Genomic DNA, 15185 nt, shown 5'->3' with positions numbered 1-15185 from the left:
AACAACAGCATACACCCAACCGTGCTTTTTTTTTTAAACAGGAGAATACTTCCTCCCCCTACACCTGCTGGTGATCACAACGTTGCTGTTCTTCTTCGGCGATGTCTGGAGGACAATTAAAATTCAACAGAAAGCTCGGTTACGCAACGCGTCCCCTATCGGATTCGGCTCTCTCAAGCTTAAAAACCGACGAGCCGCATAAAGATGAGGGTGATCGATGGTCGCTTGCAAAACACCTGGTTCAGAGGAGCTGAAGGTGTTATGTAATAGGGTTAGCAGCACTGAGACCAGCGGTAAATCAGGGGAGTCGACTCGGTGTTGGTATGTCTACACTTCACTGAAGAAATAAGACCTAATAAAAATGTTTACAGCTCAAATGTGGTTTGAAATAAATCTGATATCTCTTTGTATATACTTGAGTCTTTGATGGAATTTAAACAAGAGTTACTACATATTATTAATGTGAAGATGTTATACTGTTGCAGATTGAAATGTCAAGAGTTTCCAGACCTTTTGTTTTTTTTACGTTTTCATAAGAACTTTTTGGCAGATAATATTTCTATAGAGATAAACACGTTATCTGCAAAAGAGGATGGACAAAATGCTAGTTGAAGTGGGGAAAATCCTCAAAACAAATTCCGTAGTTTTCCTGACATTTCCCCAAACAGTGTAGGAGCGTTTCTCGTTATCCATCAAAAGTCATCGTGAGTCCCCAGACTTTAGTCGTGTTTCTCAGCGAGCTGATGACAGTTTAAAAGTTTGAAGGACGCCTGCTTACAGTAATCCCACGCTGGAATAAATAAATGGTTCCACATAACAACAGAGGTGGGGGGAGAGGGGGAGAGGTTTGTATATAGATCGAAAATGAAATACAGAAGTTGCAGTTGGGTTGGGTTCGTACCTCTGAGGGATTCGGAGAGACCGTGGAGGCCTTGTATCCCAGCTGCAGCAGCATTGCCTCAGCGGCGTTCCGCTTGGCCACCTTCTTGTTGGGTCCCGTTCCCGTGGCAACCTCGTTATTCACCTTCACCTGCACGGGCGCGCACATGAACAGGCACACAATGAGGGGAAAAAAAGTCACAACTGAGTATTATTAGGGCAACATGCTGTTTTCACTGGTGACTTTCTTAGCTTTCCTCCTGAGCCGAAACTGAATGGAGGCTCAGGACTCGGGCTTCCTGAGCCAAGTCAGCCATGCAACGTGAAGTGTTTGTTTTTCAGTAATCCCAAAGCATTAAATCTGTCCACGCAGAATGTAAGCAGAAATTTCCAAGAGCAGATCGGACGTCGTTGTGTTATACAAACAGACAATTACGCTGTACAAATAACATTGTGGGGAGCCGGAGCCTGTGAAAAAGCCAGGCCTCGGCGCACTCAGTCACAGCGGCCTGACAAGCCCGAGTGCTGCTCCGGACGCATGAAGCCGGCAAACGACATCACAGTGGGAGCAAATAGCCAACTCCCGACCAGATTCACTCCTTTATTAAGCAATAACTACAGATAAGCACCTCAAAGCCATTTGATATAAGGTGGAGGCTTTTTTTTTTTCTTCTGTTTAAACAAAAGACGGGAAAACAGAGGCTCATTTGAGCCCTGCTGCCTACCGAGGGAAACAATGTGGAAATTTTAGAAGAGTGAGTGGACTACACAAAAGAACGGCACGCACACATACATACATACACTCACAAGCGAGCACACACACACACACACACACACATACACACACAGGGGCTAATGTGTGCATCAAAGAGGCAGAGAGAATGGGTGTGGGGCTGAATTACTGCCTGATGGTGAGAGAAGCTCTGTTCTTCATATAAAAGAGGAGGATTACGGATAGAAAGACAAGGAGAGCAAGTTTGACTGAGATGGACAGAAGGATGAATAGGTGCAAAAAAAAAAAAAAAAAAATCCAGATGATAAAAATGGACTACATTATGCCATGTGCTGGTTATATTTCTTATTCAAGCGACACAATAAAGACCTATGCGGCTCATGAGGGATGTCCTATGTGGCGACAGAAACAGAGGGGCAGCAGCTTTAAAATGAAGACACTCTGAACATCTTTCAACAAGCGACAAGCTGAGGGATGTCGAGCGTACAGATGCCGAAAGGGCTGGAGCTCACTGGCTGCTTTTCAGCTTTGTTGTGCAAACTTGAAGCGGCTGTGTACTGCTTACTGAGTAAGTCGCATCCTTACTCAGTAAAATGATGCTCATCAGCAATGTGTTGCTAAGTTCAATATCTTACTCACATGATGTCCAACAGCCTCAGTAGGATCACCTATTCCAGGTTAAACCTGGATTTACTGTGAATCTTTTAATACTTCACTGTCAGTGACTCTCAAATATGCCCTCACAATAATTTTCCTATCTAACCGACACCAGAAAAGAAGTGGAAACGAAACTAAGAACACACAGTTTGGCTTAAGAAAAATAAATAAATAAATAAATAAATAAATATATATATATATATATATATATATATGTGTGTGTGTGTGTGTGTGTGTGTGTGTGTGTGTGTGTAACAAGAAAAGTGGCAATGATTTAAAATGATCAAAGTGAACATTTTACCCAGAATAGGAAGCAGAAAACTGAGACAGCGAAGATTACAATTTATTAAAAAAAAAAAAAAAAATGTTTTGTTGTGTAATAATTACAAAGTTACATTCTGAAATAGGTTTAATGCCTCCAATCAGATCAACTCTGTGATGAAAAGAAAGTTTTCAATTTGCAAAGGAGCCCTGCTTTGATTACCTCAACCAACGTTGAACAAAAATTAATTAGTATGTTAAATTCTGGCATTAAGAATGGACTACTCTAAAACTGCCACCTTTGGGATTGACTAAAATGGTAACATGCTCTGTAAACTTGGCATTCCACAATATGGCAGTGTCATGCTGTGGGTCTGTTTTGATATCAGTGGTGCTGGTGCATTGCTAAGAGTAGCAGTTAAGGACTACCTCAAACTTTTTTTTTTTTTTTTTTACTAAAAGAAAAAAAAAACAACAACAGTTAGACACTAGTTTTCTCAAAGAATGATCCCAAACTCTCATAAAATGGTCAAATTTAAAAGGAGAGATGGGTTTGGTAGCAGGCCAGTTTAAATGAACTCCACCTATTCAATGAAGAATGGTGGTCAAATTTTGAGACAACATTTTTCCAAAGGTGAGACACAATGCTAGTGGTAGAGGTGCAAATTGCATAAAGACATTTAACCAAAGCTTACTGGTTGTGTATGCATATACATATGCATATGTTTTTCGGACTATAAGCCGCTATTTTACTCCGAATTATTCACACAGTTCGAATATTAAACAATACTCCATGTGCATATTTTATATTCAACAAAAAAGAAGAAGAAGGAAAAAAAAACACTTGTAACAATTTATCATAAGCTCAAAATTAACTAAATTCATGGACATGTGAGTGGATGTAACACTGCTGACCACAACCGTAAGCCGACACTCCGAACAAGAGGGTTCTGAGCGGCTACAGCCCAACTCAGAAAATCAGACTCGGGCTCACTGAACTAGACGGCCAAGTTACCAATCTAACACAGCTGTTGTTACTGGACAGTGCTCGCACAAACTCAGTCATTTAACAAAATTAATAAACTGTAAAACGAGCTAGCATAAAATCGCTCAGCTCTGCCAGTGCCTCGTTTTTCCTAATGCACCGCGTTTCAATTATTTTAAGTATATTAAGCTTTATATGATCACATTTTCATAGAGTTACACATGAGAGTGCACTTGGAGACAGATTTTATTGTTGAAAACGTTGTGCACTGCCAATCGTGATTAGAATGACAGATTCATGTGCAGACCGGAGGGAATGGTCATCTTGTTTCTTTTTTTTCACCTTTTGCACAACACATCCCAAAAATCAGTAACCACCCCCCCCCCCGCCCCACCCAGCTCTCTGATTAATCAATCAGACGTGAATTCAGCAGATTAATTTTATGCTCCATTTGTCCAGAGAGTACATTATCTCATCTTTTCACCATCCTCCATCTTATTCTGTTGAAACTAAAGTCAACACACTAAAAACTCTAACATTAAAACCCAACATTTTTTTATTATTATTATTTTTAGGATAATTCCCCCGCCCCGCAGCTCAGTTCTTGCAAAAGCAACTGAAGTCTAACTTTTTTTTTTTCTCTTTATTTTTTTCTTCATTTATTTCATCTGGGCAAAAGTTTTCTGTCAATGTAAAGTCAAGCTGACCCGCAGACATCAACACTGGAACAAGGAGTGACCCTGGATAAGATGTACCGTCAAAAAAACGGTACACACAGAAGGCTGTCTAGACACAGACCTTGTTTAAAATGAACAAGGCCAGGATAACCTTCGGTAGGTCCTATACATGTATGTACACAATCTTCCGATTTTTAAACCATGTTTTGTTTGTTTTTTTTTAGATGCATTTACAAGGTGTTTTAGAAATGTTCTTCACAGATTCTTAATCTGATTTAGGTCAAGACTTTGACTGGGCCATTCTATCACATGAATATGCTTTGTTCCAAAGCCTTCCGTTGAACCTGGGTGTTTCAACGTTTCAGTTTTCTGTCATGGTCATCTGACAAAGGATTCCCCCCTCCACCCAGAAATCTAGAAAATTGTTTTGAGAAAAGAGTCAGGAAAGCAAACAAAAAAGTTCAATACTTGTCCAGATATGGACCATTTCTATACAAGGAAAATAATCCTGACGTGATCTTTAATCCTCACTTTGTCCTGTTCCAACAGGGCGGATTAAGAAATAAAGAAGTTAAGATAGCTGCTCGCCTGCATGACGAACTCCCTGCGTCGCGGCATCCCTCTCTCCGAAAGCAGCTGGTACTCCGGTTCCTTCTCCTTCTTGGCCTGCTGGATTTGAGCTAATCGGCTGATTGGGTTCATGCCCTGACCGTAGTCGGGTCCCGTCTGGAAAGAAAAGGAGAATTACATAATTAGCTTTATTGAAAATGCTTTTTGTTTGTCACTGCAAGTGTTCATAATTTTAGGAAATAAAATGTTATAATCAAAATACCTGTCACGTATTTCCATATAAATGTGTGAAACATTTGCTAAAACAAAACGTTTTGCACATTTATACAAACATGGGAGTATGAGCTTTATATTTTTGGCTCTTTGAATGATACTGAAAGCATCAGTGTCATTCCTGATGAGATTGTTGAGATGTTAAAAAAATTTCTGGAAGGACCAATTATCTCCAGCTATATCCAAATGCTTCCCCTCCCCCACATGTTTCTTTGTACTTTCAATTAGCTGGCTGAAAGATGGCTACAATACAAATTTGGCTGGAAATATTTCCTGCTGTGATAAACACACTCATGGGGAGAAAGCTATAAGAGCATTTACCTGTTTTTGTTTTTTTTGTTTTTTTTAAGCCAGTGCTAGGCAAAACTACAGTGAGCCTCAAGCAGCATGTTTGTATAGCAGCTGACTGCAGGCCGCAGTCAGGATAGCCAGTAAGAGAAGAACGGCACAAAGGAGGGTTATATTCTGAGCACAGTTACTTAAGCACAATGAAAAGTTGTGAGGTTTATTGAAAACTATAGCTTCAGTTTACAAAACAAAATCAAAATGACTTAAGTGTTATTGATCAGTGTTCCCAACTACAGTGTCTGCTCCAGCACCACTGATTTAAATGATTCCTCAGCATGACATCATGGAGAAGCCGGTTAATCACCTACTCATTTAGGTCAGGTGCACAGGAGCTAGGAAACACCTAAATCATACAGGACAGTGGGGTCCTATGATAGTCGTACTATACTTGTAATAATTAACATATTATATTATTTTTAGTTTTAAGTTTTGAGTAAAGTTCAAAGGATAACCTGATAAAACTGTGGTGTTGCTCAAATGAGAACCTTATGCCAGCCAAAGCCTTGAGCAGCCCCATCACCGCCCCCCGTGGCCCCATCCACCCCAGGCCTGCAGCACCTTGAGGATAGTCTTGGTGCGTTTCTTGTAGTGCGTCTTGGGTTTCTCCACGGTCGGTATGAAGGGGAGCTTCTTCAGGTCCTGTAGGATGGACAGAGCGGCACGCTTCTTGGACAGCTTCTTGCTGTTCCCCTCGCCCTCGGCAGAGAACTCTCCGACGGTGACGCGGGTCAGGAAGCTTTTCATGTGAGGCGGACCGCTCTCCTTTAACACCTGGGAAAAGTTTGGTAAACGTTCGCAACAAAAACAGAGAGAGAGAAAGAGAGAGAAAAATGTAATCGATGTGTGTCAGTGTTTCGTCGTGTACGTTTTGTGCTAGCTAGCGAGCTGAACCAGGTGGTCCAAAACATCTGCTCTACCCACCCATATGCGCATGGTAATCATATACAACGCACACTGGGCTGGAAAAAATTGACACACACACACACACACACACACACACACATGAAGAGTAACATGTTCCTAAATGACAGTCTCTGGTGATGGAGGCTCGGTTTCCTTCCTCCAGCCTCTGGTCACCTGGGAGACCTAAAACAAACACCGGCTGGCGTTAGGTCATGCTTCTGCAATCACATCTACTTCCTATGAAGTCTGAGAACAATGTGTGTGCAGCAGGTGGGGTTCTCTCTAACCTTACGTAGGAAAAGAATTAGGTTTCACACACGTATGATTCCAGAGTTATAACACGCAGTCGCCTGACATGTGTCCATGTTTAAGCTACGCCTCAGGCCTTAATGGTTTATGGTGGATGCTGTTTTTTTTGTTTTTTTTTCTTGGAATCTCTCTTTCACCCCCTTTCCTCCTCCTCCCACGCTCTGCTGAGTTTCTTTGCTAAAGTTGGAACAGCGGCGCAGACAGCACAAATTGTAGCAATCAGCCGCAATCTAGAAACACTTAATTTAAACCCAGTGACCGATAAAAACCGATTCCGCTGATAAGCGGAGGCTCGGGCATTCCTGAGATGCCTCGCACATCAACACCGACGGATACCAGACATTAGAGAAAAACAGTAGAATATGAGCACTTCCTCTCTAACTGCACAAGCTCTAGCAATTTAATTAAGAAACTGAAAGACTGGAAGTTAAGACTTTCGACATTAGACAACGGTATGTAAAAGGATGAGGCCTTGAAGAGCTCACTGTCCAACTAAACAGCTGAACTCCCTCCAACCCCACGGGGGATCGACTCTGGTGTTACTCGTCTCCAGAAAAAGGAAATGCAACATGACAGCTTCTTGTACATACTAACATTTACCACGATCGGAAACACCGGACAGCTGAATGTTTTTACTGTGCCAGTAGCATGCGGCGATGACACTTCGCACTGCTTGGCCATTTCTCAGCTAACATTATGTCACTTGGAGGAAACGGACATGAACCAGTGACGGACTGTGCACACGAGCAGTAAGGAGCGTTCTTCATCTGCGTAGTCCTGCGACTGCCTCTCCGTCTCCCTCTGTCTCCTTGTTCATCGCAAAGGCCATGTGTAAATAATCAGCGAGAGGATCCCTGGGACAGAAACCGACACACAAACTCGGCCATGTTTGTGGATGGATTTGCAAAAAAAAACAAAAAAACAAAAAACAAAAATGGAGTTCAAGTTCATCTGAAGAGAAACAGTTTTTCAAAGCTTTGCTGAACTGAATTAGGCATCCTTGTCTCAGAGATGTAGAAAACAGGATTGTGCTATTCCCAGTTTGATTTTGTTACATCTCATTGTTTAGTTGTCAGGCAACGAGCAGAGACTCCAGGAAGTTACTGCTCCAAGCCAAGAAATAGTTTGGCACATAAACTCCCGTAGGCAGCAAGTTGTAGATTGCACTCTTCAGGGTTTGAATAGTTTAAACAAATGAGTTCCTCTAACTTCTTTATGCTTTGCTTTATAGGAGACAGACTTCCTTGTAGCCTTTTAAAGTAATCTTGTTCCATAGACCTGCGCCATTTCGGAAGGTCTTTTCTTTGAAAATAAGTTTTTATTTTCCCTGCCTAGTTCTTGGTACCTGACATGGCAAAATGGCTGTGCATGCTTAAAAATATTCTCCATTTGTGTCTTTGCACTACCAAAACAAAACAACAGTAGAGTACAGTCACATTTGCTTATTAAAATAATAAGCAACTGTTTGGACCTCTGTCTATTTACGGTTCAGTATTTGCACATTCATGTATTTTCAAATAAGACATGCTGAATGGTTGACACTGTACTATTTTAAAGTATTTAAAGAAAACGGGGCATTGCGTATGCAGTGGCTACAAATCTCGATGTGGTCGTCAGGAAGAGAAACCAAATGTAGCCTATGTAGGTACATGTTAAAGTCGACAAGATATATGACAAAAGGTTGCAAAGGTACAACATTCCCTTGGTCTAGGATAGCAGTAGACAAGCTGCAGTCAGTCTCCTGGCATTCGACACAGGATCCGCAACGCTACCGATGGGATTTCAGTGCTCCTATTCACCTACAAGCCAAGCCCGCACACAGACACGCAAACAAACACGCAAACACACCCGTCTACCACCCGACGACAAGGAGATCAAGTTGTACACAGGAAACCTTCTGTAATTCAATGTTGATTTTTTTCCCTCCCCCCATGCCCGTCTCTTCATCCTTTCTTATTCAAACGTGGGAGGCCTTCACTTTGGCTTTTCAGGGAGACATTAATACCCTAGGCAGTCTGAGGATCTGTGCAAGCTAGAACTCAGGTACTGTAGAAGAGGAGGCTATGGGATCAGGGTACGACAATGGTGAGGACTGGTACAGAGAAGAAAGATCCTTTTGTGAAGAACGGTGGATGGACATGCCCTGAGGGAAACTGCTCCTTGTAAGATGGGTGGTTCTTCTCTTATGTCCTCCCCACACCCCCCCCCCCCAACACAACACAACATACAAGCTGTGATTTATAGATGGGTTCCTCTTTGATGCTGACATCTGTTTGATATTGCCTGACAGGGGGATTAAATGAGCCAACTGGGTCTTGGGGTGATGGCGAACCTCATCATAGCAGAGTGATGGGAAAGTAGACAGTCGAACACTGACTTACACTGCAGTAAAGGAAAGGATGGAGTGATGTGAAAACATTGCTCAGATCGAAGGCGCTCACATGAGAGGGATCTGTTATATTGTTGGAGGGAATGCGCAGAAGATTAATATGTGTGTGTTCTTAAGCTTATGGTTTTTGAGGAAAGAGAAAAGTTTCTTCTGACTGTATCAAAACACGAGGTCAGAACAATGCAGGAAAACATGAAGCTATGGCTAAAGAGTAGGTTGGTCAAAAAAAAAAAGAAATCAAAACTTTTTTATTTTTTTTATCTTAGATTTACCATTGACCAATTGAAATGCATTTGCAATTGGTCAAATGCATTGACTAATTTGCAAATGGTCAATGAACTCCATAGTAGTGGATTGTAGTATTCTCGGCACACAAACTGAGAATGAAAGGGAATCCACTATAGGGTATAATGGGGAAAGATAAATATTAAATGACAAGGGATGATGTGGAGATCCATGTTTTTGACTTGTTTGTTTTCAATCTCTCTCTCTCTCTCTTTTCAGGCTGAAAAAACTCAATGATAAACAAACTTGAAATGTCTCGACGGCAGCACTTATTTAGATCTGGGTAAAACTATTTTCTGCTGACGTTTGTCAGGTACTAGGAGCTCTAAATGCATACCTCATAGGAGATTGGTGTTATTTTATTTATTTTATTATACCAATATCTCTGAATCCAACTTGTTGTGCAAGGCATGCTGGAGCCTAGATGTCCTGCAAAACTATATCCTGATGCTATAGTTTTGCAGGACAAAACTACACCATCAGTACTGTGGTGAGTACTTGAGTAAAAATCCGTGCCAGTAATGAAAGCTGTGGAGACTGCAGTCACCCATCGACTGACAACAACAGGAGTTAGCAAAGAGACAGGAAACAGCAATGGAAAGAAATTCCTCTAATCCCCGCTACACTATTGTACATCAGCCTTTTATTTCAGTGGAATTGGAAAAAAAAAAAAAAAAGATGCTTCCACGTTGCCATCCAATGCATTACATAAATTAGCATATGCGTTTTGGTCATCAGAAAAACTATCCTACCAGAAATGTTTTGGACATCTCAAAGAAAAGTCTCCCACACCCGCAGCCCTCCTATGCCAAATACATCTCCTTTAAATCACTTCATCTCACAGCGTGCTGAACAGATGCTTCACTTACCTTAGAACATGCAACGGCTGAAACCGAAAGTGAAATTTAAGCCATCAGTTGCTACCAGAATAATTTGGTTAATAATTATTTGACCGCTTGGGGGCCTTTGTGGAGCAGTGAAACTCCTTCCCAGATGGCCTGTTGATCCCTTCAAGTAACAAGTTTGCTCATAACACAGACTCTCTGAATTTAACCTTAGTAATATCCAGTATACATACTTTTTTTTTTCACAACAGGAGAGCATCAAAATCTTCAAAGACATCGCAGAACTTGATGTTCTGCAAAATATAATTTGTTTTCCCACGTTAAGGCAACCTGTGTTTTTTCAAAACGCCGGTATTTATGGTGAGATAGGTACCAGTGTGACATCAACTTTACCAAGGTTACAAACCGGTTCATCTACTTGTCAAGACGTGTGACAGGTGCTGCTCCCTTCCTAAGGGATCTTTGATCTCCTGACATCTAAATGGGAACACATGGAGTGTCGCGGTAATTTACTCAATAGTTGATTTTCCCCCCCTGAGTTCTCTACGTTTCACGTTGCCATCCAATGCATTACATATATGCATTGGTTTTTCCAATGCATTTATTGGAAAAATAAATGCATTTAGCATTTATCAAACTTATTGAATTTTGCTTTATAGTTGGATGTACATAAATGTATGCCTTGTGCCATTACAAGAAAAGGGACACTTATTCAAAAAATATTTTTTTTTTTACTAAACTAAAAACGTTGATATAAATAAATTAAAATTGTATTTGGTATTTACTGAAATATCTAAACTAAATGGAGCAAGGATTGAAACAAAAGAAGGATGCAGTAGATATAAAAACAAAGGTAAATTGAATAAGAGCATTAGCACAAAGATAGCTTTTCCATTATTTATTTATTTTTTTCATTTAAAAGCAACGTCGAGTTGAAAATAAACAGCTTTCTTTGTATGCGTGTGCTTTTTAGTGCCGCTGGATTTTGAATTTGCATGCCTTATTGTTTGCTATCATGTGCTACATCTTACTAAATCTTGTTTCCTGCTCAGTACAGCGTGCCCAGACAATTTACTGTTACTGAAATAGAAACTGAGTAAAAGTGAATCATCATACCGCGCCTTTGATCATTTGTTACCTTATTCCTCCAATTTAACTGTTCTTTTATTATTTATGACTGATGCACACTTGTCAGCTTCTTTCATGAGCTTCCTTGGTCTTTACACGTCAAACCAAGAATGACCCTATTATACTTGAGACTTGACTTGGACTCCTGGCTTAAGACTTGAGTTCCTGGAAAAGTGTTTACTTCATGTAATGAAAGGTAAAAGGAAGCCAGTATGTGAGCATCAGACTGCAGCTGTTGCACGTGTTTAACTGGGAAAGGATGTTCTTTGCCAGTAATGCTGTGAGGATTATGGGTCGTTAATGGTTCATGACAATCTGTAGCTTCACTGTTAAGCTAGCTCCAAAATTACAAGGACTCTTTAATTATTTAATATTCCAGCAAGCTTACTGGAAAAAACAAAAAACAAAACAAGAACTACACAAATCACAAGTGGGGGGAAAAAAAACTGGAAAGATTAATTTTGGATAGAGATATTTAAGGTGATTAAAAATAGGAAAAGTTGAAGGGAAAAAAAAAAAACATTAATTAGAGAAAACAGGAAATGGTTCAGAAGAACAAAAATACTGCCTCTCTCTCCAAATTTCCCAGGACTAAAAATGACAGTGTAATCAAGGACAGTGACAAAGACATGACAGATAATGAATTACCTCAACCCCTGATTTAGCCGGCTAAAATAATTAATAGCCGTTCCTAAAAAGGAAACTACATCCTGCTTTAAAGGGCAAATGAGTAGAGGAAGGTGAGGGCGAACGGTTTTCCAGATAACTTTTCCAAAGTAGGGGTAAACTCATTAACAAGCCAAGTCAGCAGAGAGAAAATATGTTACTTCTCTTCCTGCGTCTGCATCTCCCCCCTTGTCTCCACATGCAACTGCCTCATTTGTGATTTTTGGGAGTGATGGAGATGGAAGGGAGAGGTCTAAGGAGGAAGGGAGGGAGCACACAGTGTAAACTGAGCTTCCCTTGTTTTTGGCACCTTACCGAGCGCAAACGAAGATGAGGGGGTGGAGGCTTGGGGAGAGAATATTAGATGAGTCAGCTAAGATATGGTAAAAGCCAAGAAGAACAGAGCAGGTCATATGAGGACAGAGTGAGCTACTCTGACTTTGAGGATGCAGCTATAAGGGTAGGATCACGTGTAGCAAAGAAACCGAACAAAACTGGTGGGGAGTTTATTTTGGGGGACTGATGTGGAGCCACTGAGGCTGAGGAATGTCGCCAAAGCTGACAACTTTTGGGTGCGAAGAAGGTGGAACGTGTCTAGAGATGCACCAGTACGAGTGCTGCTGCCAATTTCTGACTTCCACTTTTTAGAAACACTGACCTGTTAATATAGATAAAACTATTTTCTGCATTTCCTGCTGATATTAAAACAGCAGCCTTGGTGCATTCTAGACCACTATGTTGACGCTTCAACTCTCAAAATGGTGCAGGCATTTTCAAATCCAACACGTTCCTCAAGAAACCCTGAAAGCTCAAAGAGATAAAAACAAGATAAAAACTGTCTGCAGGATGAAGGTAATCTTCATCCTGCAGACCTTCTTTTTGTAATCATCCCTTTTCTCATCCCGATCCAGTTCACAGTCACAACACTGACATTCTTGATAATTTGTCAACTTGATGGTATGAACTTAAAATGACTGCCTGATGGCTGTGTTTTTGTTCCTACCTCAAAGTTAACAGATAAGTTTCTTTTGAGGGCGATTTCATAGACGAGGCTAATCTCTGATTTGCTGGCATCAGTTCCTTCTTGTGTCTCCACTTTCTCTTCTGGACTCTGGAAATGAAAGTGAAAAAAAACAAAAACAAAAAAAAAACAACAACAATTATTGTAAATGTGTTTTACTGAGCAACTCGGTTAACAATTGACATATCAAAAAGTAAAGAAATAAATAAAACGGAGTCAGATTGTTGACAATTTAAAATCCTATTAGAGGGCAAAGTAGACATTTGCAGATGAATCTGAAATGGTCAAAGTGTTTAAAAAAGGTAGATGTGGGCTGCATTTACATACCTGCTTATATGAGCAAGTAACATTAGGATTATGTGAAACTAGCCAGCTTTACAGTATAACATCAGAATGTCAAATCAAAATAAACAACCAAAAGAAAAAACAATTTTAAACCCAGAGCAGGTTCAGACATTTGAGGATGTAGGTTAGAAGCATACAGCGGGTATAAAACATCTGTACAGTCCAGTTAGGATGCTGAATTTTTGTGACATAACATACTTACAGCATAAAAAGTAATTTTATCTTGGTCCAGCATTTTGTTTCTTTATTTTTATATTTAAACCACTTACGTACTGCCCTTTATTGACATGGGATTGAAGACTTCAGTTCAGGTCCACATTTTGTACAACTAGGTCATTCACACAATGATTTACATTCAAGGGTTTCCTCGTTTTCTTTATTAGGTATTGAATAGTGACTTTAAATTAGATATTAAGAAATATTTCTTTAATGGAATTTGCTCATTTGACTCCAGCTTAAGCTTTAACTTCCAAGACTTTCGCTTACACAAAACTAGATCAATAAGAGAAACTGCCGGGAAATCACCAGCTTACAGTCACTTCAGCTGATAATGAAACTAAGCTCAATCCAGTGAGATCATATCCCACAACAGGGGGCTTTTCTGCTGCCTGTAGCCTGCTGGAATGCAGCGTCATGTCTCGATCTTTATCTTTCCATGTCCAGCTCTTTGTCTCAGTCCTTCCCCTCAGGGTTCCGTCGCTTCTTCTGGTTCATTGTGTGACCCGACGTGGATCGTGACGAGTACTTTGAGATGAGATTTCTTGGATTTCAGAGGAAGCAGACGTTGCGCCGAGCTGTAACTCAATTCAGGGGAGATTTACCTGCATTTCTTATGACACACACACACACACACACACACACGTTTGTTTTGCTATCTTTGTGGGGACTTTCCATTGACTTCCATTCATTTCTACTCATTTCTACAGCCTAAACCTTACCTTTACCCTTTTCCTAACCCTAACCATCACATACCTAACCCTAACCCTAACCAAAACTCAATTCATACCTTAGCCCTAACTCTGACCCCTGACCCAAGCGACTGGTCCCCACAACGTAGTATATGTCAGGAAAATCGTCCCCACAAGGTATTACAAACAAACGCACACGCACACACACACACACACACACACACACAGTAAGGTGGAAACTTTTGGGGCAGTTTGGAGGCTTAGATCATCATTTCTCATACACAGTACCCTTTTTCTGTAGAAATGCAACAGAAAACAAAATCAGGCGGTACAGCCAGGCCGGCCTAGAGTTTTTTTTTTCTGATGATCTTCCAACACTTCACTTACCACCATGTTTTAATCTATTTTAACAAAAACCTTATTTTTTCTGTCTATCTTTGGTATTTAACACAACAAAAGCAACATAGTCCAATTTTCTTGCTCTCAGTTAAATTTCAACTCAGCTTGCGAGGCTGCATTTTCCTCTGTCGCTATCAGTCCTGATATGCGTGATGAATAGAGAATCCGCTCTCAAGGTCGCCTTAACAAGCTGCCAGGAGAAAAGTTTCTGAAAGGCAGGGGGAAAAACAAGCGCAGGCTGGAATGGACTGGACTTCAGCACCACTTCTGCTTATTGATGGTCGGGTCAGAGAGTCCTTGTCGGAGTGCAGAAACGCATACAGTGCAGCATCGCACTCACCCTGAAGGAACTGTTTAAATGAAAAGTGATGGCAGGCAGAGAACAGAAAAGAAAAACTTATTAACCTTGAGCTACAAGCTTATGAGCAACTTCTTTCACCGGGTGAATGGATTCTAGATCAAAAGGGACGAGTAAGAGATTCAAGATGGCAAAGAACAACAAACAACAAAAGTATAGCACATGGTTGTGAAGTTGAGTCTTTTAAATCTTGGTGAAGGATTTTTTTTCTTAGAAATATTAGGGTTTTTGAGTATGAACAGTTTG

At 40.6% G+C, this 15185-nt stretch overlaps 1 protein-coding gene across 1 annotated transcript in view; it reads right to left on the bottom strand.

The window, feature by feature from the left end:
* stau2 (staufen double-stranded RNA binding protein 2) overlaps window positions 1-15185 on the bottom strand; it is an 85646-nt gene that overhangs the window by 48893 nt on the left and 21568 nt on the right. The window contains exons 7-10 of the mRNA XM_015010265.2: window positions 12912-13019; window positions 5942-6154; window positions 4781-4918; window positions 902-1030 (exon numbers count right to left, since the gene is read on the bottom strand). Coding sequence (XP_014865751.2) covers window positions 902-1030; window positions 4781-4918; window positions 5942-6154; window positions 12912-13019 — 588 coding nt within the window. The remainder of the gene's footprint in view (window positions 1-901; window positions 1031-4780; window positions 4919-5941; window positions 6155-12911; window positions 13020-15185) is intronic.

Source organism: Poecilia mexicana, unplaced genomic scaffold (assembly GCF_051168715.1).
Source record: "Poecilia mexicana isolate PSO_F unplaced genomic scaffold, ASM5116871v1 scaffold_20, whole genome shotgun sequence".
Taxonomy (NCBI): Eukaryota; Metazoa; Chordata; class Actinopteri; order Cyprinodontiformes; family Poeciliidae; genus Poecilia; species Poecilia mexicana.
This window is presented reverse-complemented; position numbering and strand designations above follow the sequence as displayed.